This window comes from Dromiciops gliroides, chromosome 2 (assembly GCF_019393635.1).
Source record: "Dromiciops gliroides isolate mDroGli1 chromosome 2, mDroGli1.pri, whole genome shotgun sequence".
Classification (NCBI taxonomy): domain Eukaryota; kingdom Metazoa; phylum Chordata; class Mammalia; order Microbiotheria; family Microbiotheriidae; genus Dromiciops; species Dromiciops gliroides.
In genome coordinates this window covers 196258336-196282395 of record NC_057862.1, presented here as the reverse complement: position 1 = coordinate 196282395, position 24060 = coordinate 196258336, and the positions used below count along the sequence as shown (strand labels likewise).

Sequence of the window (24060 nt, the reverse complement as noted above, 5' to 3'; positions counted from 1 at the left end):
GTTCTTAACTCACAATCCAGAGTTTAGAATCCAGATCCTAGAAACCTGGAACCCAGTGTACAGGCCCAATATCGATCAACCTCTCTCTTTCTCTCCCCCCACCCCCCTTCTCTTTTTTTAAAGTAATGAGGGTCGAGTGACTTGCCCAGGGTCACATAGCTAGTAAGTATCTGAGGCTTGATTTGAACTCAGGTCCTCCTGAGTCCAGGCCTAGAAATCGATCTACAGGCCCAGAATCTTGAACCTAGAATTCAGAATCCAGTCTAGAACCTAGGGCCCAGGCCTATAGCATTTGGGATAGTTATATTAGAAAGGAAAAGTTCTTACCTGGGACTGTCTGGAAGAACCACCAATAGTATTTCTGAGGCAATTCAGACCTGTCAGGCAAGAAAGGGTTACTGAGGAGTCAAGAACTTACTAATTCTCCCGACCTCCAGTCTCCAATGTCCCCGATCTCTGCCCAGGCCCTTCTCCTGTCCCTCTCTCAGGAGCACGAGTGAGCAGAAAGGATTCAGCAGAGCTAAGTCAGGTTGCTCTGCAAAACCTTCACCCCTCCCCCCAAATCAGAAGCCTTTCAGGAGGCTTTCTATACCCTAAAGGCTTACTAGACATCTTGGTTGACCCCCTTTTTTATGCCCAGAGAAGGAGCCTGCACTCACCCGTCGTCCCGGAAGAACCCAGGGAAGAGACAAGACAGGACACTGAGTGGGCTGACGGAGAACAAGTAGACGTTGACCACATGGCCCATGGTATGCAGGACTGAGGAAGAGAGAAACAGCTAAGGAGATATAGATAGGAAGGGTCGAGGAAACCAGTCCCTCCTCTAGTGCAAGGGGATAGGAAGCCAGCCCAAAGTGAGAGAGGGCTTGAGTAACACTTGGGCACCTGATCCTCTGGCTCTTGATTAAGGGAGTCAAAGAGAGGCTTTCAATTCTATTTCTCCCACCCAGGAGGGTCACAGAAAATGAAATTCTATCATTAGAGATTCATTCCTTTGGGTTCATAGCACTTTTTTTTTTCATTCCATTGCACAAGGATTTATTAAGTGTTGTTTGCCAATGTACTAAACACCGAAGATACAAAGATGAAAAGGAAAGCACTTTGGGCTTCAACTAATTCACTTTTCTTATTATTGTTTTAAGTCTTTAAATATACACACACGCATAAATACATATGCATATGTACACATACACATAAATATATACCTATAAATATATACATACACATACATATATATCATACATATATATTCCCCCCTACTTCATGTTAAAACAATTTAAAGACTTTTTTTACAGTTTTGAGTTCCAAATTCTATCCCTTCCTTCCTCCCTTCCTCCTTCCCTTCCCTCCTCCCTGAGATGGTAAGCAATCAGATATAGGTTATACATCTTTTGATGCTCAAATTCACCTGGAAGGGAATAACACACTAAACCCATTTATTTATACCCAGCCTTGGGTATTTATTTATACCCTTGCCTTGGTATAAGGCAAAGCTCTCCCTCTCCCCACTGGCAATGGGCAAGCTGAGGGAGGGCATCTGAGTGAGGGTAGGTGAAGGTTCAAGGCACACAAAATGCAAAGCCTTTAAAGTCAAGCCTTTTGCATTCACTTAGACTGCTTGTAATAATCCTGTTCCATTTTAAAATGTCCACTTGCAAATGTTTAATAAACCTTTTTTTTTTTTAAATTGTGGGGGCGTCAAGGTGGCGCAGTGGATAGAGCACCTGTCCTGGAGTCAGGAGGACCTGAGTTCAAAACTGACCTCAGACACTTAACACTTACTAGCTGTGTGACCCTGGGCAAGTCACTTAACCCCAATTGCCTCACACACACACACAAAATTGTTGCCCCAAATTCATCAGGCTAGCCCTGACCACCGCTAGTCACCATGGTATAGGATTTAGGGGTAGAAGAGATCTTAAATCATTTCATACAACTTCCATTTTCCAGATGAGAAAAACGAGGCCCAGAAAGATGAAATAATTTGGCCATGGTTTATATAGGTAGTAAGTAACAGAGCTAGGATTTAAACCTACAAATTCTAACTCCAAATCCAGGCCTCATTCTACTCATGCCAAGTCACAAATAAACATTTATTAAGCGCCTACTTCTTGGGAGACATTGTGCTAAGCAAACAAGATTTAAATGGATACAAAAGCTTGTGCCCAGTACCCATAGGAAACAGGGAATGACAAAACGGAAGGGGGAGAGCAGAGGGGAGAGAGTAGGGTGTATACTCCTGGCTCTGAAGTCAGAGGCCTGGGTAGGAATCCTGGCTCTGCCACGTACAACCTGTATGACCCTAGATAAGTCATTTCCCCTCTGTAGGCCTCAGTTTCCTCGTCTGTAAAATGAGAGAATTGGATTAGATGGACTCTGAGAAAGAAGAGTGAAGAATAAGGGAAGAGGAAGATGAAGGATATCTACCCGGCGGGAGTGAGGTTCATCCAGCCAGACTAGAGGAGGAGGGACCTCCCTCAGTCCCTCTCTTTGTCAGGGTCGTGTGGGAGGAGACTTTCAGGAAGTGAGATGGGTGGGGAGAGGAGGATAAGTAGGAGGTGTGGTTCTGGCCCTGTGGTCCTGGCCCTCCCAGAGACCTACCTGTGAGCACAATGGCTGTGGCAGCTATGATGCGGTGGAAATCCACTGCAGCATCAAAGGGCACATAGCGGTGGAGGAAGGTCTCCCGTAGGAAGGTGATGAGGTTGCGGCACATGGTGAGCAGGATGTAGGAGAACATGAAGGAGATGCTGGCTGCCGTCCCCCGGGACAGGATAATGCCCACCCTGGTGGTGTCTGTGATACTCATGTGGTGTGCCGCAAAGGCATAGACTAAAGAGAGAAGAGTCAGCGGGAGGCAGGTCCATTGGAGCCAAATTGTTGTAGGAAAAGCTCTAATTTGGCTTGTTCCCACCCCCACCCCCAGGATCCATCACTCCTTTGAGAATCATTCAGACAAGACCCCATCCCTATGGCTGTCAGAGGACAGGGACTCAAAGTCAAAGCTTCAATTAACGTGAGGCAGACAGGGCTTTGTCCCAGGTCAACATCATGGGATGATGGGGAGGCTTGCTTCTTTCCCAGGACAATGAACTTCTTTACCACACCACAACTTGCCTCACAGAGCATGGCATAACCAGTTGCCCCCCTCAGAGTCTCATTATCATGGTGATGCCCCAGTGGTTCACCATCCTCAACAACTCCACAGGGGCAAGGGCCAGACTCAGTGGGGGATGAATCATTCTGTTTGGGTTTTTTTTGTTTGTTTGTTTGTTATCGTTGTTGTTTTTGGTGAAGCAATTGGGGTTAAGTGACTTGCCCAGGGTCACACAGCTAGTAAGTGTCAAGTGTCTGAGGCAGGATTTGAACTCAGGTCCTCCTCAGGTGCTCTATCAACTGTGCCACCTAGCTGCCCCAGATGAATCATTCTGTCTCCGTGTACCCAAGGTCGGACTATCCTCCAAAGCACACCACCCTAGGTGGAGTTACAGTTAGTCCGGGCTCTGCTCACACAAGACCAAACCCCCAAGAGCTATTACTCACAGTAGGCCCTTTCGAGGAAAAGCCCGCCAGCAATGGAGTAGAAGACAGCGATACAGGCGATATGCCTACGGTAGTTCTCAATGAACCGCTTAAACTGCTGGATAGTCTGATGCCAACGACTTCGCTGCAACTTCTCTCTGCGTGCTTCTGTGAAAGGCCGGGGCTGGAAGGATGTCAGCCTGCATAACAAAAAGACCTGGCCCCTGATCTCCAGCTACCTTCAGGCCTAAGAGCACTGGGCATCTGGGGTACCCCAAAATAGATCCCAGGGAGCATCCCAGTGCTGGTGGGTGCCAAGGAAGGGGCAGGAACATCAGAGCAGAAACAATTCTCATGAAAATGTACCAGAAGGGGATACACAGATGCATACCCTTAGTACTGGTGAACAATATAAAAATATTTTGCAAACACATCCTGGGAAAAAAATGTAAAGAAGATGGCTACTTGTAAAATGTCAGCCCCACCCCCACCCCCTGCCAATGGACATTGGAACATAGATTTAGGGCTTGAAAGGGCTTTAGAAGCCATCAAGTCGAACCCACCCATTTTGCAGATAAGGAAACAGAAACAGAGAGGTTGAGTGACACACCTGGAGTCACACAGCTTAGTAAGTAGCTGAGACAGGATTTGAACCTGAATCCCCTGACTCCAAGTGCAGTGCCCCCATCCACTATACTATGCTGCCTCTTATGTCACTTATCCCACACTGCCCACTCATACTCAGATCAATCCTTTCCTCTCTCTTCGATCCTGCTCCAACCCTTACCAGAACTTGTGTTCTCTCTCATTCTGTCATTATCTGCACCTACCCATGTAGGGTGAGGGGGAAGAAATGGGACGTACTTTTTGCCAAACCTCTTTCGGACCTCCTGGGGTGGGTCTGTATCCGCCGGGCACTTGAATCTCTGCAGTGTTGTCTCATTAGCTAAATCACTAAGAAGACATTTGAAGACTCAAACAGGGAGCAGAGGTGGAGAAGACTGGGGCAAGTAATAGCCCAGATTTCAAGGAACCCTTCCCAACTGTTCAGGATCATAAGCTCTGGGTATAGGGCCAGGGGCCAGGAGAATGATGGGGGTCACAAAGCCACCTGGGGCCCTCCTGATTCCCAGCTGCTTCTATGACTGAGCCCAGAGCCCTAACTAGCAGGATTACCAGAGCTCTGCTCCAGGGGACACACATTGAGGGGGGCCTTCCTTTCTCATGGGGGTGGGTGGCAGCTTCTTTCCCACAGTGAGTGACCACAATCCCCATACTTCATGGGCCTAAGTCAGCCCACCAACTCCCAGGGTCCCATTATTATGGTGCCCCTCTTTCTGAGGCTACCCTTCTCCCAACCCCCTCCCCTATGCAGCTCTACCCAGGGTCATTCTATCCTCCACATTTTCACCTCTTCCTTCTGTCCTCTCTCCTCTCCCATGTGAATTTGCTCCAGACACTAGAATTCTTAGTTATTGCTTTATTGACCTCAGACCCAAGAGAGCTGGGGGAAGGGCTATACCCTCAGCTAGTGGGAAAAGGTAGATGTTTCCCATAAACTAAGCCATAATCTCATCATAAAGTTAGATCTTGGAGAATCCTAGCCCCTCCCTTTCTGGGAAATAGTCATTCAATGCTCCTAGCTCCTCCCTTTGTCCACCCCAAGACCACATTTATTATCCCTGGGCTGGGCTCACCATATTTTATCCTGGTTAATGAAGGAGACTCGTCGGCATAGTTGCTTAACAACTTCAGGAACTTCCACACCTATAAATTCAGAAGAGGGCTAGTGAGCAGGACACACCTGACCTCTAGACTTGGAAGCCAGAGAGAGAACTGGCCCCAAATCCTCTTCTTGTAGATACAATGGGTTCCGCTTGGCTCTCTGAGGAAGCATGCATGGATTCCTCTGCTTCCAACCCCTAGTTAGGTTCCACTTGAACCTATCATCCAAAGATCTTCCTCCAACAGTAGTCTTACACCAACATACATAGAAATGTCCCTCACCAAAACATCAGTCTGCAAAGCCTGTCTTCCATACACTGCCACTTGTCTTTCAGTACCCCCTTTCTCCCATTTCAGCACAGTGTGCCTTCCCCCGTGGGAAAGAGGAAAAAGAAATGGCTCTGGAGTTAGAAAAATGGGGATCAAATCTCACCTCTGATGATTGATATCAGTGTGACCTCAGGCAAGTCATTTAACTCCCTGGAGCCTCAGTTTCTTCCATCTCCTGACTCCAAATGTTTTCATTGGCCACCTCTTTTTTGTCCCCCCCCCCCTCCCCGCCCCCATTCATGCCTGGAATGCTCTTGCTCCTTATTTTGGCTTTCTAGTTGCCCTGGCTTCCTTCAAGTCTCAAGGCAAGACGCTTTCCCAAGCCCTCTCCAATCTCTGTGCTTTTCCTCAGAGACCACCCCTAATTTATCTTGTAGGTATATCTTGTTTGTACACAGTTGTTTCCATTTGTCTCTCCCTTTAGACTGTGAGTTCCTTGAGAGCAGGGACTGTTTTGTTTTGGGTTTTTTTTTTTTTGGGTGGGGCGATGAGGGTTAAGTGACTTGCCCAGGTTCACGCAGCTAGTAAGTGTCAAGTGTTTAAGGTTGGATTTGAACTCAGGTCCTCCTGAATTCAGGGCTGGTGCTTTATCCACTGTGCCACCTAGGTGCCCCCTCAGGGACTGTTTTTTGCCTTTCTTTGTATCCCCAGCACTTAGCACAGTGCTTGACACATAGTGGATGCTTGTTAAATGCTAGTTGACTGACTGATAATCCCCTGACACTTTTCTCTTAATAAACTTCATGTGCTACTCTCAGCTATTAATGAAGAAATATCCCTTCTCTTCCTATAGGTGGAAATTGCTTATTATCATTTTATATAATATTTGTGAGATTATACATTTCTAAGATGAGAATGTAGGCTCCTTGAAGGTAGGGACTCTCATTTTTGTCTATTTGCCAACATAGTGTCTTATGCTCTTGGGATACTTAGTATAAATGTGAGCTGTTATTTTATTGCTAATTTCTGTCTGAGCACCCTTGGTTGAGAGTAACCTATCCCTGTGCAGCCACAGAGAATCTCCCCAGAACTTTCTGTCTTGTCCTGCCCTATCCTTGAAGACACTTATTGTAGAGATTCCTATGAATCTCTTTTTTTTAATTATAAAAGTATTTTATTATTTTCCAGTTACATGTAGAGATAGTTTTCAACATTTTTTAAAATAAGATTTCTAGTTTCAAATTTTTCTCCCTCCCTCCCCAAAACAGCAGGCAATATGATATAGGTTATATATGTACAATAACATTAAACATATTTCTGCATTAGTCTTGTAATGAGAGAAGAATCAGAGCAAAAAGGAAAAACCTCAAAAAAGAAAAACAACAGCACCAAAAACAAAAGAAATAGTATGGTTCAGTCTGCATCCATATTCCACAGTTCTTTTTTTTTTTTTTCTGGATTTGGAGAGCCTTTTCCTTCGGAACTTTCTTGTACCGTTGTATTGGTGAGAAGAATCTAGTCTATCACCGTTGATCAACACATAATGTTGTTGATACTGTGTACAATGTTCTTCTGGTCCTGCTCATCTCACTCATCGTCAGTTCATGCAAGTCCTTCCAGGTTTCTCTGAAATCTGCTTGCTCATCATCATTTCTTACAGCACAATACAATTCCATTACATTTCATATACCACAACTTGTTCAGCCATTCCCCAGTTGATGGGCAGCCCCATAACTTCCAATTCTTTGCCACCACAAAAAGAGCAGCTATGAATATTTTTGTACATGTGGGTCCCTTTCCCTTTTTTATGATCTCTTTGGGAAAAAGACCCAATCGTGGTATTGCTGGGTCAAAGGGTATGTACAACTTTATGGCCCTATGGGCATAATTCCAAATTGCTCTCCAGAATGGTTAGATCAGTTCACAGCTCCACCAACAATGCATTAGTTTTCCAATTTTTCCACAGCTTCTCCAACATTTATTATTTTCCTTTTTTGTCATATTAGTCAATCTGATAGGTGTCAGGTGGTGCCTCAGAGTTGTTTTAATTTGCATTTCTCTCATCAATAGTAATATAGAGCATTTTTTCATATGGCAATAGATAGCTTTGATTTTTTCCTCAGAAAATTGCCTGTTCATATCCTTTGACCATTTCTCAATTGGGGAATGACTTGGATTCTTATAAATTTGATTTAGTTCCCGTTATATTTTAGAAATGAGGTCTTTATCAGAAGTACTGGTTATAAAAATTGTTTCCCAGCTTCTATGAATCTCTTAATAAATTTATTAACTAATTGGAAGACTACTATTTGGTGGGCACCTGAGGATTAATGAATCATCTAAAGAGAGTATGGGAGAAGGGGTGGAGCTGGCAGATTCAAGACATGTCTGTTATGGCTGCTCAGTCAATAAGCTGAACATTGGAAACATCCAACAATTCAGAATTTAGTGGCAGAGTGCTATTGGATGGTCAGTTTTGAAAGCTATCCAGTTTGTGGTAATACCCTAGCCTAGAGCAGGCATACTTAATACTGGCCACAGATAATGGTTCAGCTACTTTTAGTTCCTTGGGAAAACTGAACCAAGAATACTAGTTTAGGGGCAGCCAGGTGGTGCAGTAGATAAAGCACTGGCCCTGGATTCAGGAGGACCTGAGTTCAAATCCAGCCTCAGACACTTGACACTTATTAGGTATGTGACCCTGCCACAAGTCACTTAACCCTCATTGCCCTGACCCCCCCAAAAAAAAATAAAAGAAAAAAAGAATACTAGTTTAGAACCCAGAGGCAGACATGTTCAGAGGAAGCCAGTTTTAGTTGCTATTGGCCATGTGGGAAGACTGGACTGAGATGCTATTTAAACGGGAGGTGGAGGAGCCTGGCTTGATCTGAGGAAACAAGTAGTTTTTGTTATGAGCTAGGGAATCTGCTTCACTCCCCCTGAAACAGAGAGAAACAAGTCAGGGCTGAGAAGCAGATTTCTGGGGTCAGAGGCCATAGGTATCTCTGGGATAATTGCACAAGGGTATCTTTAAGCACAGGAGAATCTTTAGGGCTACACAGGGAAGGGCCACTCTCAACCAAGGGTCCTCAGATGGGCATCAGCAATAAAATAACAGCTCGAATTTATACTGGGAGTCAAAAGAATCTTAGTAAAGGTGTAAGATTTAATAACTTAAGACACCTTATGTGGTGCCTTAAGTTTTGTTTTGTTTTTTTACTTTTTTGGGGGGGGGCAAGGCAATGGGGGTTAAATGACTTGCTCAGGGTCACACAGCTAGTAAGTGTCTGAGGCTGGGTTTGAACTCAGGTCCTCTTGAATCAAAGGCTGGTGCCTTATCCACTGCACCACCTAGCTGCCCTCCTGCCTTAAGTTTTACAAACCACTTTCTTCATAGCCCTGTGAGGTAGGTAGATAATGCATGTATTTGTATCACCCCATTTTACAGATGAGGAAACTGAGGCATAAAGAGGCAAGGAGACTTGTCCAGGGTCTCACCAGCAACATTTGAACCCAGCTCTCCTGACTCTGTTCATGCCACTAGACCACAAAGGTAGTCATCCCCTCTTAAATCGGGGGAACTGACCTGTCACTAAATTATAGTACAATGCTTTTATAGTTGTTTTACTGTCCTAATAAAGGTTCTTTGGGGTAAAAAAGTTTTAGTTGTAAGTACTGATCTACACCCAACCCTAAAGAACTAGGGGGAACGCATTGTTGGTGGAATTGTGAACTGATCCAACCATTCTGGAGAGCAATTTGGAACTATGCCCAAATGGCTATGGGACTGTGTTGACCCCGTAATACCACTACTAGGTCTGTATCCCAAAGAGATAAGAGAAAAGGACCCACATGTACAAAAATATTTATAGCAGCTCTCTTTGTGGTAACAAAGAATTGGAGATTGAGGGGATGCCCATCAATTGGGGAATGGCTGAACAAGTTGTGGTATATGAAAGTAATGAATACTATTGTGCTATAAGAAATGATGAACAGGTAGATTTCAGAAAAAAATGGAAAGACTTAAGTGGACTGATGCTGAGTGAAGTGAGCAGAACCAGGAGAACATTGTACACAGTAACAGCAACATTGTGTGATGATCAACTGTGGTAGACTTAGCTCTTCTCAGCAATACGATGATCCAAGATAATTCCAAAGAATTCATGATGGAAAATGTTCTCCACATCCAGAAAAAAGAACTGTGGAATCAACTAAGCTAAGCCTAAAATACTAGTAATGAAGACTTCTCTGATAAAAATGAAAACTCTCCTCTTGCCTTCTTTTCCATACCTGGTTCCGCCCTCAATCCCAGAAGCTGGTCCCTGCTATAGCAGACTCCTGAGAGTTTGAGCCCGTGACATCTAGGTCTAATATGTTCCCCTGATTCCCAATCGTTCATTCCTAGGCATCCTTCAACCTGCTTCCTAACTCTCCATCTTCTAGGATGGAGGTCAAAATTGCAATACTGAAAACCCTCAGTGCCCCCTCAGATAGCCAGCATCCCTATGCTGTCAGAATCATAGGATTTAAAACAGAAAGAGACCTCTAGGATCATCTAGTTCAAGATAATCATAATAATCTTACCAGACAAAGAAACCGAGGGTCACCTTGCTAATGAGTGACAACCCTAGTATTTGAATTCTGGTCTTTTGACTGCAAGCCTACTAAGACTCTTTCTTTTCACTGAGCAGGGTTTCCCACATAGTTCTGCTCTCACTCCACCCATTGTCTGTGTTTCTGATCCTCCTTCACCTTCACTACAGCAGCATTGTAGTTCAGATTGTCCAAAGACTCATAATCTTGGGAGAGGCTGGGTTTAGCCTCAACATGTTTCCAGTGGGATTCTGAGCTCAGAAGTCACCAGAATGTGACTGGGTCCAGAGCAGCCCACAGATCCTCTCCCAATCTTGATCCCACCCAGCTGACTCTTATTCCTCATGCCCTTGTCCAGGGTTCTGACAGGCCCCTGTTGCATCTCTCGTGTCAAAGTCGAGGACAACAGAAATGTGGTTTCCCATCACAGCCTCCACCCTTAGCACCCAAGCTGGAGGGGGTGAGGGGGTGGGGGCAGGATTTGTCCTGAACACTTAACGAGTTTTCTCTGGCTTGTGGGGTGTGGTTGCAGTAAGAGGAGACGCTGTCCCCCATGTTCCCCACCCTTGCCCCAAGCCGGTTGATGGACCTTGGATACAGAGTTGGATCATGTAGAATCCAGGTCTCCAATTTAGGTTAATCCTTTCCCTTTCATTCTCTCTTCTCCAATCCCAGAAGCCCACCTTTAATACAGAGCTGCGTGAAACGGAGCTCACTGTCGTGGTCCCTCAACATGAAGTGGAAATCCTCCCAGGTCAGCTCCTCTTTGTCTTGGAAGCCAGACTCACGGAACATGGACTCCACCACCTCAGTCAGCTGGTCCTTGGACAAGCAGTTGTTGGAGATCTCGATGAAGGACCTGAACCCAGAACCAGAAAAATCAGGGCTAGGACAGTCAGACTCTGGTAGGAAACAGGCAAAACTCAAGAACCCTAACTTGCAAGTGTATTCTCCTAAAGCCCCTGGGCCCTGGCTGAGTGTCAACATCTGCTTAAGACAACACAAAGCCAGAGCAATGACCTAACCTTTCAATCTGCCAGAAAAGCAGTCATCAATGTTGTTGTTGTTCGGTCATTTCAGTTGTGTCTGACTCTTACTGACCCCATTTGAGGTTTTCTTCACAAAGATACTGGAGTGGTTTGTCATTTCCTTCTGCAGCTCATTTTACAGATGAGGAAACTGAGGCAAACATGGTTAAGTGACTTGCTCAGGAGGGGCAGCTAGGTGGCACAGTGGATAAAGCACTGGCCCTGGATTCAGGAGTACCTGAGTTCAAATCCAAACTCAGACACTTGACATTTACTAGCTGTGTGACCCTGGGCAAGTCACTTAACCCCCATTGCCCTGCCAAAAAAAAAGTTACTTGCTCAGGGTCACATAATAAGTATCTGAGGATGGATTTGAACTCAGGTCCTCTTAACTTCAGGGCCAGCACTCTATCTACTGTGCCACCCTGATAAGTCCCACTCCCCCACCCCTGCTCCCTCAGAGTCAGGAGGCCCTCTCCCCGCCCCCACCACAACTCCTTCCCTCCCTCCCTTTTCCCTCTCTCACTCCACCTCCCTTATCTCTACCCCTGCCCTCCCTCTTGGCAGCTGTCACTGTGCTGACCTAAGCATCCTGATGAACTCCTCCTTGGAAATGAGCCCGTTGCCATCAAAGTCATACATCCGGAACATGAGACGGGACTTCTCCTCAGGGGAGCCTGGGCAGAGGAAGATCCCCATGGTCCTGATCATTTTCTAGAGGAAAACCCCATGCTTTCCCAACCTAGATAAACTCATGAGAGCTTCTGAAGGAATTACAGTTTTAGAGAAATCTCACAGGAGACAAAGAGACCACAACCAGGTCAAGAAACTAAGTTCTGGGAACCTTACTGTTCCTTAGAATAATAATAGTAGCACCTGTTTCTAGAGTGCCTTAAAATTTATTGTTACCTTCTTGGGTAAAGGTAAAGTTGTGCCTATTTTAATTGACTCATCACACAGAAAGTAATTTTCAAAGCCAGGATTCTTGACTGACTCTAAGTCCAAAGCTTTTGCCATTAAACATATCTCCTGGCACCATTTTTCAGCTCCCAGGCCCCTCAGTCTCTGCCTTGCCATTGTTGGTATCTCTCTTGCAGGTGCCTCCCCACTGTGATCCCATCTCCAATAGGGTGAGCATTTCCCCACTATCACCCTTTGCAGCTCACCTTCTAAGCTCGGGTTCTCCAGGCCCTGCCCTACCTAGTGAGCCCCCTTACTCCCCGTTCTAGCTTCCCTTGTCCATCCTCACTCCTCTCCCACCTTTCATGAAGACCACCAGGATGTCCAAGAATTCCCGGAAGGATAAGTAGCCATTGCCATCCTTGTCTGCCAGAGAGAACATGGATTCTACAAACATGGCCTGAGGCTTGAGGCCAAGGGATTCTGCAAATTCAGCCCTGCTCAGCTCACAGGCCAGGGCCTCTTGCACTTTCTGAGAGGAGTCCAGGGGCAGGCTCCCTGCATCTGCCTGGTCAATGTCCAGTACCTGTGGTTGGGTAAAAGGAGTAATAAGGGGGAAGGAAATCAGCCACAAAGGTGGCTAGGTTGGAGGCCTAAGAGTCTGAGCCAGGCTGGAAAAGAATCAGGCTTGGAGGTCAGGACAATTCTAGTCACAGTCTGTCTTCAGTAATCCAAGAGCCAGGGCCCTTAGGATAAGAAAGGCAAATGGGGAATATTAAAGGTATGGGAAGAAGAGTAGGTTCTCTTTTTACTCAGTTGTTTTTCAGTTGTATCTTACTCTTCATTACCTCATTTGGGGTTTTCTTGGCAAAGAACTGGAGTGGTTTGCCATCTCCTTCTCCAGCTCATTTGGAAACTGAGGCAAACAGGGTTAAATGACTTAGGTCATGACTAGGGTCATGCAGCTAGTAGGTGTCTGAGGCCACAGATTTGAACTCAGTTCTTTCTGACTCCAGGATCAGCACTCTATCTACTGTGCCACTTAGCTGCCCTCTAGTTACCTTTTTTTTTTTTGCAGGGCAATGAGGGTTAAGTGACTTGCCAAGGGTCACACAGCTAGTAAGTGTCAAGTGTCTGAGGCCAGATTTGAATTCAGGTCCTCCTGAATCCAGAGCCAGTGCTTTATCCACTGTGCCACCTAGCTGCCCCACTCTAGTTACCTTTTAAAAACAATTTAACATATTTTATGTTCCCCCAACTATGTTAGAACAATTTTTTAACATTTTTTTAATGTTTTGAGTTCCAAATTCTGTTTCTCCCTTTCCCCTTCCTTGAGGCAGTAAGCAATCAGATATAGGTTATACATGTGCAATCTTGTAAAACATTTGCATATTAGTCATTTTGTACAAGAAGATTTGAATAAAAGAAAAAGAATGAAAGGAAGAAAGTGAAAAGTAGCATGCCTTAGTCTGTATTCAGACAATATCAGTTCTTTTTCTAGAGGTGGATAGTATGCTTTATCATTGATCCTCTGGGATTGTCTCAGATCATTATATTGCTGAGAACAGCTAACTCATTCATAGATCTTCATGGTAGAATATTGCTATTACTGTGTACAACACATTCTCCTGGTTCTGTTCACTTCCCTTTGCATCAGTTCATGTCATTTTTTTCTGAAATCATCCTGCTTGCAATTTCTTATAGCACAATAATATTTTATCACAATCATATACCACATCTTGTTTAGTCATTCCCCAACTGATGGGCATTCCTTTGATTTCCAATTCTTAGCCACCACAAAAAGAGCTGCCTCTACTTACTTTTTTTTTTGAGGGGCAATGGGGATCAAGTGACTTGCCCAAGGTCACACAGTAAGTAAATGTCAAGTGTCTGAGACTGGATTTGAACTCAGGTCCTCCTGAATCCAGGGCCAGTGCTTTATCCACTGCGCCACCTAGCTGCCCTCTATTTATTTTTGATAGCTAAATTCTAGTCCAAATCTATCTTTCCAGCCTCACTGTAGACCACATCCCCTGTGATCCAGCCCAACTAGCCTTTTCTTTGTTCCTCAGACACAACAGTAGATATCCTAACCTCTGCCTTTTACACTTGCCATTCTCCTTACCTAGAATGCATTCTCTCCTCACTTGCACCTCACAGAATCCCTCTGATCCCTTTAGGACACATTTCAAGTACCATCTTTTTTATATGAAGCGTTTCCTGATCCTCCCAACTGCTAATCTCTCCCTCGATCCCTCCCTCCTTCCTTAACTACTTTGTATTTATTCTCTTTATACTTACTGTGTAAAATAACATTTCCACTTGTCTCCTCGCTTAGGATATAAGCTTCTTGAGTGTAAAGATTTTTTCATTCTTATATTTGTATCCCCAGTGTCTAGCAGAGTTCCTTGTACATAGGAGGTGCTTAATAAATGCTTATAGGTTGTTTAATTAAAATTCAATCAACTGGTCCTTGAGCAAAGCACTTAAGATACCCTGTGCCACCATTCCTCATATATAAAATGAAGGGATGGGGGCAGCTAAGTGGCACCCTGGATTCAGGAGGAGCTGAGTTCAAATCCAGCTTCAGACACTTGGCACTTACTAGTTGTGTGACCCTAGGCAAGTCACTTAACCCTCATTGCCCCACAAAAAAAAAAAATGAAGGGGTTGGACCAGATTTCTTCGAAGGTTCCCTCCAGCTCTAAATCTAGGTTCCTTTGATCAATACAATTTCTTTCTTTTCTTTTTTTTTCTTTTTTTTTTTGGCAGGGCAATGAGAGTTAAGTGACTTGCCCAGGGTCACACAGCTACCAGGTGTCAAGTGTCTGAGACTGAATTTGAACTCAGGTCCTCTTGAATACAGGGCCAGCACTTTATCCACTGTGCTACCTAGCTGCCTCTTTTTTTATCGATTCAATTTCTTTTTTTTGTTGTTGTTGGTTTTTTTGTTTGTTTTTTTGCAGGGCAATGACAGTTAAGTGACTTTCCCAGGGTCACACAGCTAGTAAATGTCAAGTGTCTGAGGCCAGATTTGAACTCAGGTCCTCTTGAATACAGGACTGGTGTTTTATCCACTGTGCCACCTAGCTGCCCCTGATCAATTCAATTTCAATAAACATTTATTAAGTGCCTACTATGTGCCAGGCACTGTGCTAACTAAACACTAGGGATATAAAAAGAGGCAATAGATAGTCCCTGCCCTCAAGGAGCTTACAATCTAATGGGGGAGATAACATGCAATCAAATATATAAAAAGATAAATAGGAAATGATTAAAAGAAAAGCACTGGAATTAAGAGGGGTTAGGGAAGGCTTCCTGGAGAAGGAGAGATTTTAGTTGGGACTTAATCCTTATATATATTTCCCCAGTCAGTGAGGTTTACAAATTAATAGATTGTTAAATCTAGAAGGGACATTATTAATGATAGAGATCTCAGAAGCTCTCTGGCCCATGCTTCTCTTTTCATAGTTTAGAACCTGAGGCTCAGAGAAATAAAGTGACTTGTCCTAGATCAGTCAGCTCATTAGTAGGCAGAGCCAGGATCTGAACCCACATCTCTTGACTCTTCGGTTAGTTGTTGTTCAGTCATTTCATTTCACCTCTCTGTCACTCAGTTTCCTCATCTGTAAAAAGAGAAAATGTGGTCTACACGACCTCTAAAGTTTTCTTCAGTTCTAAATCTATGATCCTATGGATCCTATTTTATTGGTTTTTGGTGTTCAGTCATTTCAATCATGCCCAACTCTTCATGACGCCATTTGGGGTTTTCTTGGCAAAGAAATTGGAGTGGTTTGCTATTTCCTTCTCCAGCTCATTTTACAGAAGAAAAAAACTTGCCCAGGGTCACACAGCTAGAAAGTGTCTGAGAGGGGCAGCTAGGTGGCGCAGTGGATAGAGCACCGGCTCTGGATTCAGGAGGACCTGAGTTCAAATCCAGCCTCAGACACTTAACACTTACTAGCTGTGTGACCCTGGGCAACTCGCTTAACCCCAATTGCCTCACCAAAAAAAAAAAAAAGTGTCTGAGGCCAGATTTGAATCCAGCAAGATGAGTCTTCCTGACTCTAGGCCTGACTCTCTGTCTACTTCACCACCTAGTTGGCCTTGGACAAATTACTTTCCCTTTTTTTTTCTTTTCTTTTTTTTTTTTTTTGGTGGGGCAATGAGGGTTACATGACTTGCCCAGGGTCACACAGCTAGTAAGTGTCAAGTGTCTGAGGCCAGATTTGAACTCACGTCCTCCTGAATCCAGGGCCAGTGCTTTATTTACTGAGCCACCTAGCTGTCCCTGCTTTCCCTTTCTTGACATCAGTTTCCTCATTTGCAAAATGAAGGGCTTGAATGAGGAAAACTCTGAGATTCCTTTTAGTTCCATGTCTTGTAATCCAATGGCAGTATTTCTCTTTGGGTATCAATTTCCAGATCTTTAAAATGAGAATAATATTTCTCTTGTATATCTCCAATGGGATTTGTAAGGCTCAAATGAGATATGGACATGAAAGCATTTTTAAAAATTTAAAATTCTCTACAGATGTTAGGGATTATTAGCCAGTCCTTTACCTGGGACCAAAAAAACCTGCCACTAGTAAAAAAACAAAAACAAAACAGTGTCTGCTTTCTTATTCGTAGCGGAGGGAGAAAAAAAAAAAGAGTTCCTTAGGGTCTCTGATTACCACTCTCCCCCACCAAGCAACAGGAACACAGGCAAAAGGGCAAAGAGTACTTCATTCCTTGAATGAGTCTGAGCTCCAAGGCAGCTGCAGAAGTGGTGCCTGGGCCCATAGGAGTGACTTAGCCCAGGTGAGCTCTGCAGACTGAGGGGATCATGACAGCCAAAAGTCAGATTCTAAGGGGATGAGGCTCAGTGTCAGAGAAGATGATTTTCCCATGTGCAATTAGAAGATAGAGTGACAGGAACACATTTCAAATTTCATGAGATATAACCTATGTCTGTTTGGAAGCAACATGCCCCTCAGACCTACCTAGCAATTTGTTTTGTGTCATACTAATGCACTTCTTTTTTTTTTTTTTTTTTTTGGCAACTGGGGTTAAGTGACTTGCCCAGGGTCATACAGCTAGTAAGTGTTAAGTGTCTGAGGCCGGATTTGAACTCAGGTACTCCTGACTCCAGGGCCAGTGCTCTGTCCACTGTGCCACCTAGCTGCCCCCCCACCCTGCACTTCTAATCTAATAGTACAGGGTGTCTCAAAAATCTTGGCGCAATTTAAAGCTATTAAAACTTTTGGGGATATTCTGTATATGTGTTAGCTTTAAGAAATAGGGAAGTGCTTTGAAAGTTGAGGTATCCATATTAAGGGGCTGCTAGGTGATGCAGTGGATAGAGCATTGGGCCTAAAGTCAGGAAGATCTGAATTCAAATTTGTCCTCAGATACTCACTAGCTGTACGATCCTGGGAAAGTCATTCAACTTCTGTTTGCCTCAGTTTCTTTACCAGCAAAATAGGGATATTAACATCCCCTATCTCAAAGGTTTGTTGTGAGAATCCAGTGATATCATCTTTATGAAAATGTTTAATAAGGCATCTGACACAAAGTTGGTGCTATAAATATACATATATAACATATATATCATATACTTCACACATATTTATATATACACATATGCATGTATATGTAATATGTGCCTATTTGTTAGCTATTATTATATACATAATAATTATTACATATATAATTATATATAATCTATCATAATTATGTATACAATAATAATATTAATAATAGTTGTTGTTGTTGAGTTGTGCCCAACTCTTTGTGACCTGATTTGGGGGTTTGGGGTCGATGATCCTGGAGTGGTTTGCCATTTCTTTCTCTGGCACATTTTACAGATGAGGAAAGTGAGGCAAAAAGGGTTAAGTTACTTGCCTAGGGTCATACAGCTAGTCCATATCTAAGGCCAGATTTGAATTCAGGAAGAGGAGTCTTCCTGACTCCAAGGCCAGCACTCTATCCACTGCACCAACTAGCCATCCTATATACATAACAGTATTTGAGGACGGTGGTGGTGGAGGTGATGATGGTGATGATATTTCATTAAAGCCATTGAGAGGTAGTGGAGTAGAGTGGATAGAGCTGTCAGATTCAGAGTCAAGAAGATCTATTCAAATCTTACCTCCAATATGCGGGTGTCAATTACCTGAGTTAATTTACTTACAAAGTCATAGATGAGTGAAGGGAGCTCTCCCAAGCTAAGTAGATATTTGCATATGGGTATTGTTGATATATGACAATATGCCAGTTGGTGGATCTAAAATTTGGCCCAAACCCCCTTTTTCAACCTTATCTTCCATTATTAACTCAGATAAATACTTTGCTCCAGACAAACTTCTGCTCATTCATCTCCAAACATGTTCTGCCCCACCCTACTTCTGCCACTTGGCTCACACCATTTCTCTTTATCTAAACTTGCCTCCCTACTTCTCTCTGACTATTCAAATCCTACCTGGTTTTTTGGGGTTTTTTTGGTGAGGCAATTGGGGTTAAGTGACTTGCCCAAGGTCACACAGCTAGTAAGTGTTAAGTGTCTGAGGCCGGATTTGAACTCAGGTACTCCTGAATCCAGGGCCGGTGCTCTATCCACTGAGCCACCTAGCTGCCCCCCAAATCCTACCTGTTCTTGAGGGCCCAGATCATGCCCATCTCCTCCATGAAGTTTTCGTTGACAATAAGAATAAGAATAATAATGATATAGCTAGCATTTATATAATATATACTTTAAGGTTTACAAAGCTTTTTGCAAATACTATCTTGTTATCTGCACAATCTGCACAATAACCCTAGGAGGTAGATACTATTATTATCCTGATTTTACAGATGAGGAAACTGAGGCACAGAGTCATTATAACTGGGGAGTATCTGAGGCAGGATTCACAGTCAGGTTTTCTGCACTCTATACATTACTCTACCTAGCTACTCAATAGCACACCCCAAAGTGATCTCTCCATCTAAATTCCTAAAGCTTCTTTAGCCCATTTGCCACTGAGTCATTGGGTAACAAGCCTTAAAGTTATAAGGGACCTTAAAAATCACATAATGGGGGTATCTAGGTGGCGCATTGGATAAAGCACTGGCCCAGAATTCAGGAGTACCTGAGTTCAAATTCAGCCTCAGACACTTAACAATTACTAGCTGTATGACCCTGGGCAAGTCACTTAACCCCAATTGCCCTGCAAAAAAACAAACAAAAAAATCACATAATGTTTGAGGATGAGTTATCTTTTCATGTGTATATGTTGTCTCTCCTCAATTGTTCTTGTTCAGTCATGTCTGACTCTTTGTGACCCCATATGGGCTTTTCTTGCCATTTCCTTCTCCAGCTCATTTTACAGATGAAGAAACTGAGGCAAACAGGGTTAAGTGACCTGGCCAGGATCACACAGCTAGTAAGTGCCTGAGGTCAGATTTGAGCTCAGGAAGATGAGCCTTCTTGACTTCAGGTCTGGCACTTTATCCACTGTGCCATCTTGCTGCTCTTCTCTACAATTAGACTGTAAGTTATTTGAGGGCAGGTACTATACTTCTTATCCCTCACAGTGTCAGGAACTGGGGATACTATGGGGCTGGGGGGGGGGGGACAAGTGCTAGAGAAGCAGGCACAGGCTGTCAAGGGAGGGTGGTGCTAAGGGGAAGAGTCTAGAGATGTAGAGATTCTTATGAATCCCCAGGATTATTTCTGAGTATCCGGAAATGGCTTTAGGGACAATTTTGGTTGAGTGAAAGTTTAAAGACCTGTTTGAGAACAAGGATTGGAGATCAAGGGAGCATGGAAGATTATGATTGGACAGGAAGCCTGGTGTTTAGAGATTAAGTGAGTTTCTCTGGTCGTATGTCAGCTCCAGGGGCTGAATGAAGGAGTGGTTTCTGGGGAAGAGTGATTCAGTGGGTTACATGGTGGAGAGTGCAAGGGTGAGTAAGCAGATGCATGTGAGGGCAAGCATAAAGCAGAAACCCCAAATGTACATTAGAACCAGAATGAGAGAGAATATATATGGAGTAAGGCATGACCTTGGTCCTAGTGTCATTTACTGCCAGCTCCTCCCTGCCTCTCTACTCACCACACACAATCACACATCAGACACAGAGCTTTGATGAAGAGCAGTAGAATCAGATTGTCTCTTATTTGGCATAGGTGAATCAGGTTTCTGAGACTGATGGTAAGTGGTCAGTGGTGGCAAGAATTGGGACCTTTATCTAGATGGTAGTATATTATTGGTGGACAGAATGGAGACCAAACAACTAGGAGAATATAGGGAATCAGACAGCAATGAGGAGGCCAGCTGGGTTGAAGAGAAGCAAATATAAATGGAGCCTGCTTCACAAGTTCATAGGTCCAGAGATAGAAGAAACTTCAGAAATCATCCAGTCCAATCTTCCCATTTTTATATATGAAGAAACTAAGACCCAAGGAGGTTATAACCTGTCCAAGTCCAGGGAGATTATTTTAGGGGCAGGATCTGAATCAAGGTCCTCAAATTACAGAGTCAGTAGACTTTCCTCTATCCCATGGTACCCCACCTTTCTTGGTGTCTAAGGAAAGTATTCACAGAGATCAAGGTGGGTACCAAAGAACAGAACTTGGTAAGAAAATGGGAGGAGGTGTTCATTTTTTTCCTTCAAAGAGATTCTTTAACTTTTAATTTAAGGCATAGCAAGAGATGACACAGATGATCCTCAGAAAAGCCCAGGCAGTTTCAATAAAACAAATGGAACACTGCCTTTGAATGTGAAGAAACTGCTCTAGGGCTGAGGGGGAGAAGCAGGAAACTCCACCTGGGGTTGGGGAGCAAAGAACAAAGACTCATCCTGGGCACTGGGGCTAGGCTGAGCTCATCTCTGGGAAGTGCCTGAAATATATTTTTCAGCAGGTTTCTAACTAAGGGTGGGGTTGGGCCATTAAATATTTAATGATATTGCTGGGAATCAAAGTTGGTCAGGGCAACCAGGGCATGCCAGCTCTGGACAAAACACTGAGAGGAGTTTTTCCTCCTTTGTAAAATAGGAATAATATGGAAATGTTTATTTCCATAAATAAATAATTCCATTTTGTTTCCATAAAAGGAGGAAGATGCTTTGTAAACCTTAAAGTGGCATAGAAATATGGGAAGTAGCATGCCAACCAGAATGACTAGAGTATTGGACTTGCAGTAAGGAAAACCCGAGTTTGAAGTCCACCTAAGATACTGGTTAGCGGAGTGACCCCTGGGTAAGTCACTTAAATTCGCTGGGCCTCAGTTTCCTCATTTATATAGTCATGGGAACTACCTCACAGGCTTGCTGTGAGACTCAGATAAGGTAGTATATCTAAGTGCTTTATAAAACTACGGAAATATATGGAATGTTTTGTATGAGTGCACTTGTACGATCTATATCAAAGTGCTTTCCTTCTCAAGGGGGGTGGGGGTAGGGAGGGAAGGGAGGAAGGGAGGGAGAGAATTTGGAACTCAAAATTTTAAAAAACAAATGTAATAGGGCAGCTAGGTGGCGCAGTGGATAGAGCACCAGCCCTGGATTCAGGAGTACCTGAGTTCAAATCCAACCTCAGACGCTTAACACTTACTAGCTGTGTGACCCTGGGCAAGTCACTTAACCCCTGTTGCCCCGCAAAAAAAAAAAAAAAAAGGGAAAACTTTTGTTTACACGTAATTGAGAAAAAATAAAATTAAAATGAATAAATTAAATAAATGGAAAGGTATAAATTAAAAAACCTATAAAATGTGATTGTTAATACAATAGATTTAGAGCTTAGTTTAAGTTTATTTGAATATAGATATAGATATAGATATAGATATAGATATAGATATAGATATAGATATAGATATAGATATAGATATAGATATAGATATAGATATAGATATAGATATATACATGTGTGGAGGTGAATATAAGTTATATATAAGATGGGGAAGGAGGGAACTTTAGGGACCCCAACCCTAGCCTGGTCTTAAAGGGATAGTGGAAACCAGATTGGTCCTGAAGGGAGAGGAGAAGGAAAAGAAAAGAAGCTAGAGAGAAAGAAAAAAGTCTGCTCCATCTTGGTTTCTAGCAGCCATACTTTCCTGAAGGAGAGGAGGTAAAGACACAGGGCTGTCCACGCTGCCCATGCCTCCTATCTTTACCCTAGAGCAATCCAGAGCTCTATGGGTAGGAGGCTGTGTGTGTGTGTGTGTGTGTGTGTGTGTGTGTGTGTGTGTGTGTGTGTGTGTGTGTATGTGTGTATGTGTGAAGCAAATCTGGGCAGCCCCCTTCGGGAAAAATCAGTCCTATGAAGAGACTTGGGTAAGTCACTTACCCTCCCAAAGCCTCAGTTTCCTCACCTGTTGGCCTCTGAAGTCTCTTCCAGCTCTATGGTTGTGGTCCTATAACCATGGTGGTAATAATTCTTCACACCTGGCTAGAACTTGCATTTTCACACTCATTTTTCTCACTTGATCCTCACCACAGCCTTGTACAGAGACTGAACAGATGTTACCAGCACCATTTTACAAATGAGGAAATTGGGCTATGGAGAGGTTAGGTAAGGCCCAAGATCCCAGAGAAAAATCAACGGTGAGGCTGGCCTAGAGCTCAGGTCTCCTGAATCTATTTTTTTTTTTTTTTGCAGGGCAATGGGGGTTAAGTGACTTGCCCAGGATCACTCTAAACCAGTTCCCCCACAGCCTCTCACACCAGCATCCATAAGCCCTTGCTCTACAATCAGACTGCCCCACAGAGTACCTGGGAGAAGAGGTGTCTGAAGAAGGTCTCCAAGATATGGCTCCGACGCTTCCTAGTCACAGCTGCCCGCATCATTTCCTGCTCTTGAAGATCCCACTCCTGGAAACTCAGCCCATTGCTCTTCAGGGCTTCCTGAAGACTTTGAACAAAGACCTGCCGATCCTCTTCCAGGTTAAACAGCAACAGCTAAGGGGGTAGGAGGGTAAAGGACAGAGGGAGAAGAGGCTGAGGGCAGTAGGGGTTTCTGCTGTAAGGTGGACCATGAAAACCCTGGCCCCTAACTCAGCCTCCCACCAAAGACTTAGAGTCTCAAGGGGGTCTCAAGTAATATGGGGTTGGCTCCATTTGGGTAGGTCCTCTGGCTGAGGAGTCTGTCTGGATCTCCTTAGAAGGAGATGACCCAGAAAAGAAAGAAGTGTTCGAAGGTCCTTTGTACTAGATGATAAAGGATTAGTGATGTTACTGTGAATTAGTGCTGGTCAGGGTAACTTCACCTGATGGATGCTAGCCCTGGCCAAGTCACTTAACACTTCTTTATAGGGCAGAAGACTAGGAGTGGGAATGGTGGTAAAAGAAAGACAGGTACCAGGTCATACTCCTTGGGAATCTTGAGCAGAAGTGCCAGTCGGCCCCGGTTGTTGGATCGGATCAAGCTCATCTTCTCAGAGTTCCGGAACTGGATGACCCGGAGCAGCGAGAGCCGGCCATCCAATATTTGAAGATGCCCAGGCTGGAGATTCAGGAGCACAGGCCTGCAGGGCTCCTTCTTGCCCTGCCACTCAATGGCTGGCCAGATGGATAGACGGACAGAGAGTGACAGGGTCAGGTAGAGGAATCATTAGGGATTGTGTGGGAGGAACTGCTGATCTCTTAGCTAAAGAGAAGCCTAATGGAAAGGGAGGGTCAAGGTCAGGGTCAGAACTTCTGCCTGTACTTGATATGCTCTCTATTTTTCTCAGGGCCTTTGGAGATGTCCTTCCCCTCCCTACAAAGCTCTGCTCTATAATTGGACACAGCCTGACTAAAATCACAGGGAGAATAGGCATTCTGTGGCTAAGGGCCACTAAGAAAAGATTTGCAAGAGTTTAGGCAGTCACAACATTTCATAGAAGAATAGCTTAATAAAACCGGAGAACTTGCAGCTGGTGGGGGGGATGGACTAGATAAGCTTGAAGGTTAATAATAATAATTTACATAGTGCTTACCACATGCTGGGCACTGTGGTAAAAGACTTTATAAGTATCATCTGATTTAATCTTCACAACAACCCTGGGAAGTGGGTAGTATT

At 43.9% G+C, this 24060-nt stretch overlaps 1 protein-coding gene across 1 annotated transcript in view; it reads right to left on the bottom strand.

Annotated features, from left to right (window-relative positions):
• Nucleotides 1–24060, bottom strand: part of LOC122742130 (dual oxidase 1-like) — a 71066-nt gene that overhangs the window by 21538 nt on the left and 25468 nt on the right. The window contains exons 16-27 of the mRNA XM_043986162.1: nt 23359–23558; nt 22773–22958; nt 12399–12624; nt 11722–11815; nt 10794–10969; nt 5220–5289; nt 5028–5038; nt 4387–4495; nt 3544–3722; nt 2602–2832; nt 660–759; nt 328–377 (exon numbers count right to left, since the gene is read on the bottom strand). Coding sequence (XP_043842097.1) covers nt 328–377; nt 660–759; nt 2602–2832; nt 3544–3722; nt 4387–4495; nt 5028–5038; nt 5220–5289; nt 10794–10969; nt 11722–11815; nt 12399–12624; nt 22773–22958; nt 23359–23558 — 1632 coding nt within the window. The remainder of the gene's footprint in view (nt 1–327; nt 378–659; nt 760–2601; nt 2833–3543; nt 3723–4386; nt 4496–5027; nt 5039–5219; nt 5290–10793; nt 10970–11721; nt 11816–12398; nt 12625–22772; nt 22959–23358; nt 23559–24060) is intronic.